Genomic DNA, 5,105 nt, shown 5'->3' with positions numbered 1-5,105 from the left:
CGCACGCAATTTTGATTACCAACCTGTTTGCCGGGTATCACACACATCTTGTTACGCCGAATCGTTTGTGTTCACCTCATTCATCGCAAACGGTTCATCGGAGTGAATTGTATGCCGTATATCGCATACACCTTGATTTGGCTGCCCGTTTCTGTTCTTCCGTCTCATCGCAAACAGATCGTACATATCAACCGTATGCCCCTCATCGCACACGCAACTAAAATCTGACCTGTGTTTGATGTATCATTCATCGTAAATGTTTTGCATCTTTTTTAACGGGTTTTTTACATCACCGTTTGCGATTAATGCATCGCACACAGTTTTGTTAAAGGATCTCTGATCATAGTGTCGCGTTAGCAGCATCCTGCAGTAGTGACACACGCCATGCAAATGCCCTTTAGATCTGACCGGACCTGGGCAAATCCTGATATCCATCAACGACATCGACAATGAGCAATACTCTATCCAGCTAAAAAGACCTTTCTCTCAAGTTCAATCATTCCACTTTCTTATGTGAATCTGAATGCTCCTTGTTTCTTGCTATCCGTCAATGCATTCAAGTGTTTGATTAAAAATTGCTAATATACCGGGACTTAAAACCTATAGAAGAGTCTTCCTTCAGAATTTCTTTATCAAATATTACAACCGCAAATCACTTAACAATGCAAAATGCTTCACGGATAGATAAATTGCAAAAATATGAACACGGTTGACCAAAAGATTAGGGCTGCACCTTCTTATTAGACTTTCATCATCACATGCAGTCATAACACTAATTGCGATGCCATCACTTCTATAATTAGACTATTGCACTAATCCTTCCATTTACAAATAGGACAGTAAAACTTTCACAGAACTTAGGCAATGTGTTTCTTGCAGAAAACAAAAGACAAGTTGCCGGGCATTTAGGGGATGTTTGTTTTCAGGGACTTTTTTGTGTAGGGACTAGAAAAAGTCTCTTTTAAAGAATTTTTTACCAAACGGGATGGACTTTTTAGGGACTAAACTAGACATTTGGGACTAAATGAAAAAGACTCTCAATGAGAGTTTTTTTGGGACTTTTCCAACAATGTCCCTCCATGCACCCATTGGCCCGCCATCCCATGGTGTTGTTTGATTGTTATTTTTCTATATACTAGGAGCAACGTGGTCATTTAATAACCTCTAGAAAGGGACTAGAGACTTATTAGTCTCTGGAAACAAACTGGGAAGGACTTTTAGGGCATGTACAATGCCAAGCGCTTGAATAGGCGCTTAGGGGAAGGATTTTTGGCTAAGCGTTCGTGTTAGAATCTGCCTCTCCAACGCTAACTGGAAAAGGACAGGCGCTACGCTAGTTCAAAATAAAACAGAACGGCGACGAGAAAAAGCTGGGGCGCTTGATGCCTGATTTTGCGCCGGCGCTAATAAAAAGTCAGAATTTGGGTGAGAATCTGATGAAACGGACGGGATTTCTAACCTGGCGCCTGGTACTAGCGCCTCTTATTGAAGATGCCTTTAGAGACTAGAGACTTTTTAGTTGAGACTAGAAAAAGTTTTAAGACCAGAGAACCAAACACCACCTTAGTCAGTCAACATAAAAAACACTGATTAGTTCGTGACCGGTGTTTCTAGGCGTCGCGTTTTCGCATGGTGCACAACCATCATAAATCCACTAATCACGGATATTTGTGGATCACCTTCGTTTCCATCTACCACTATCATTCTCTTCCTACAGAAAAAGAAAATGAAATTGAATAGAAAATTTGAGCTCCACTACTTGCTGCCGCGACGCTCTCCCCTCTTCCCCACTCCGCCGATCAGAACTCTTCAGAGCCACCACTTGCTTTTCTTCCTCGCTCCAAATCCCCAATTTTCTTCGATATATCTAACGTATCCGTCCATCAATCTCACCTCCGATCCGTCGCCATCGACCTATTCATCCACGGATAGGCACCTCTGATTTGGAAGCTCCAACGGGGAGCATCGCCGGCGATGCTTTGCTCCGGCCGCATGCTAGCCTGCAGCGGCCTGAGCCCCGGGAGGCTCCGGCCGCCGCGCGCCTACGCTGACCGGCTGCGTCCCCCGCTCCCCGCCCGCAGGTGGCGGGTCGCCGCCTCCGCCGCGGCTCCCGGCGGTTCCCCTGACCTGCCGTCGTCGTCGTCGACACCCCCGCCGTTTGGCGCCGGGGACGACCAGGCCGCGGCCGCGGCCGCTGCCGCCTCCTCCTCCTCAGGGTACTGATTATTTGATCTATTTTGTGAGCAGTTGGTAGCTTTGGGTGCTGGTTGTGCCCGTGAATCGTGATGCGTCGCTACGATTATGCCAATCAGATTCAGGAGTAAAATAAATTAGTAGCTACATATAGGAACATGCTTGGGCAGCATATAGCCTTATCTGCCAATCTAGCATATGGGATAACCATGATTCTGTTCTTGAACTTCTGGGGACTGGAGATTTAGGTGCAGTAATGATTGGGGCAACTCAAGTTGAGCATTGCTTGTTCTGGCTTGCAGGTTTTGCATCATTGAAGGGCCTGAGACAGTTCAAGATTTTGATAAGCTAGATTTGCAGGAGATTCTTGATAATATCAGGAGCCGCCGGAACAAGATATTCTTGCATATGGAGGAGGTGTGTTGGTTTTGTGTTATTTTTGTCAATCAATATTTACTGCTTGCTTGTGAGCTTGCGTATACAATTTGCTTGTCAGAAAGTTGAAGTACTGGAGGACAGGATATAGTTTTAAGACTTGTAAATTGGTAACCATGTTAGCTAAAATGGCAATCCACATGCTAGTACTTGATTTTTTAGTTCACTAATGAGCTAGAACTTGTGAGGCTGAACTACGCTATCCAAGGATGGTGCAAACCGTGCAGGTACAACAAACTTGGAACTAGTTTGGAACATCCATGGATCCTTTAGGATTAGTTTTTGCCCTTCTAGTGTATCTTCTTTCTGTTTATGATTCAGCTTGGCTTCTTTTAATTATGCCTTCGAGTGAGTTCTGCTATGCAATAATGTCAAAGCCACTATCATATGCATTCTGGCATCATATTTTCCTCTCTCTTTTCACACAGATTCGCAGATTGAGAATACAACAAAGAATAAAAAATGCTGAACTTGGAATCTCAAATGAAGAGCCTGAAGGAGAACTCCCAGATTTTCCATCATTCATACCGTTTTTGCCTCCCCTGGTTAGTAGGCCCTTACCAGACCCAAAGCTATTATGCAACAGCATTTTAATACTTTACACGCCATGACATAATAACGTATTGAACTTGAATCTCGAAATCAGTTAGTTACCATTACTTTCTTGTAAACAGAGTGCAGCTAATCTGAAGGTCTACTATGCTACATGTTTCTCTCTCATTGCTGCAATAATGGTCTTTGGTGGATTTCTTGCACCAATTGTAAGTTACATTCTCGATTTTGGATTGGCAATTGTTGCTACTCTAACTGATCTTATCATGAAACAACATGGTGGATGTGTAACAACTTGATGTGCTCTCCCTGCAGCTGGAACTTAAACTTGGTATAGGAGGCACATCTTATGCAGATTTCATTCGAAATGTTCATTTGCCTATGCAACTGAGGTGCCATCACAGTTGCATGATCTAGTCTAATTTATGAAGCATCTTTTAACTATGGAATTTGAATGATTATTTACTGTCCTTTCATTCATTTGTCTATCTGATATTGTAGCCAGGTAGATCCTATTGTGGCATCCTTCTCAGGTGGAGCAGTCGGAGTTATCTCCGCCCTAATGGTTGTTGAGATAAACAATGTCAAGCAACAGGAGCATAAACGGTGCAAATATTGTTTAGGAACTGGTACCCCCTCCCCCTCTCAGAGAACTCTTATCATATATGCACGGAATGGGGAAGATTCCACATAATACTTAATGTTGGCAGTGATAATTTAGTGCAAAATTATATTACACCGTCTAAACCCAGTTTCAAATCCGAGACGGGTAAACTTAGTTCATTGCCTGCTTAGTCTAAGATCAAACAGGGAACAAATCTCAGATGGATTGATAGAGATAGTAGCTATAATTGCATATACATGATAGCTTATTGTGCATCCCTTATACTTGGGTGGCTATTTGATAGCTTTAAGTTTAAACTCACTGAGGAGATTCCATGATGTTGCTGTAGGGTATCTGGCTTGTGCCCGCTGTTCAAGCACGGGAGCTGTTGTGCTTACTGAGCCTGTTTCGACATTCAGTGATGGTGATCAACCTTTATCAGCACCAAAAACCGAGAGATGTCCAAACTGCTCTGGCGCAGGAAAGGTAAAGCAGTCCTTTGCATGCTGAACTGAACACACCACCCTGTTTCTGAATCAACACACACAAAATTCTAATTAATATTGGCTCGTATGAGTATGTTACATGCTACCCTGCATGCTATCTGGTTTTGAGACTCAAACGAAACATGACATGTAACGATATGTTTACAGGTGATGTGCCCCACATGCCTCTGTACAGGGATGGCAATGGCAAGTGAGCATGATCCTCGAATCGACCCCTTTGATTAAAGGCATATATCAGTTCAGAGATTCTTGTATCGCTATGTAAGTTGTTGTTTGTAGATAATAGTATGGACGGGCATGTCAGGGATTCAAGGCCTATAATCATGAATAGGGACTATTTGTATACTAGTGAATCTGAGTAGACTACTACAGGAATCTGTAACATTATACCATACCCATCGTGTGTACTGATCAGTCGCTTGAACTGAACGATGCAGGAGTGTATGTTTGCCAAAGCAAATAAATCGTTTCACGTTTGTACCAAACAATTCAATCGCATTAATGAATGTTACACGCCTTTTGAGTCCTAATGTGTGTTGTAAACGAAACTTCACTGGCACCGGTGTAAGGCACCATTCTTTGAAGACTATTGTGAAATGTCTAACTTCTACATAGAAACATATGACTATTTGTGTGATGTGTAATACTTCCCCCGTTCACATGCTAATTGCCTGAGCTAATATGTCAATAAGTTGGAGTTCATAAACCACTTTGAAAAATAAGATATACTTCTTTCATCCTAAAATAAGTGTTGCTGATTTAATACAAAGTTAGTATTCCCTGGGACATATTATGGGACTTTGGGACGGAAGTAA

At 42.5% G+C, this 5,105-nt stretch overlaps 1 protein-coding gene across 1 annotated transcript; it reads left to right on the top strand.

The window, feature by feature from the left end:
- Positions 1-1,765: 1,765 nt before the first annotated feature.
- LOC119317301 (protein ORANGE, chloroplastic-like) lies at positions 1,766-4,820 on the top strand. The gene is made up of 8 exons (XM_037591730.1): positions 1,766-2,216; positions 2,496-2,610; positions 3,057-3,173; positions 3,303-3,389; positions 3,496-3,572; positions 3,682-3,809; positions 4,134-4,270; positions 4,438-4,820. Exons 1-8 carry the CDS (start codon positions 1,975-1,977, stop codon positions 4,513-4,515), a joined length of 981 nt encoding a protein of 326 aa, XP_037447627.1. The 5' UTR covers positions 1,766-1,974; the 3' UTR covers positions 4,516-4,820.
- The last annotated feature ends 285 nt before the right edge of the window (positions 4,821-5,105 follow it).

The sequence above is a fragment of the Triticum dicoccoides genome, chromosome 6A (genome assembly GCF_002162155.2).
Source record: "Triticum dicoccoides isolate Atlit2015 ecotype Zavitan chromosome 6A, WEW_v2.0, whole genome shotgun sequence".
Taxonomy (NCBI): domain Eukaryota; kingdom Viridiplantae; phylum Streptophyta; class Magnoliopsida; order Poales; family Poaceae; genus Triticum; species Triticum dicoccoides.
The sequence above is the reverse complement of the archived record's forward strand: the minus strand, read 5'-3'. Positions and strand labels throughout refer to the sequence as shown.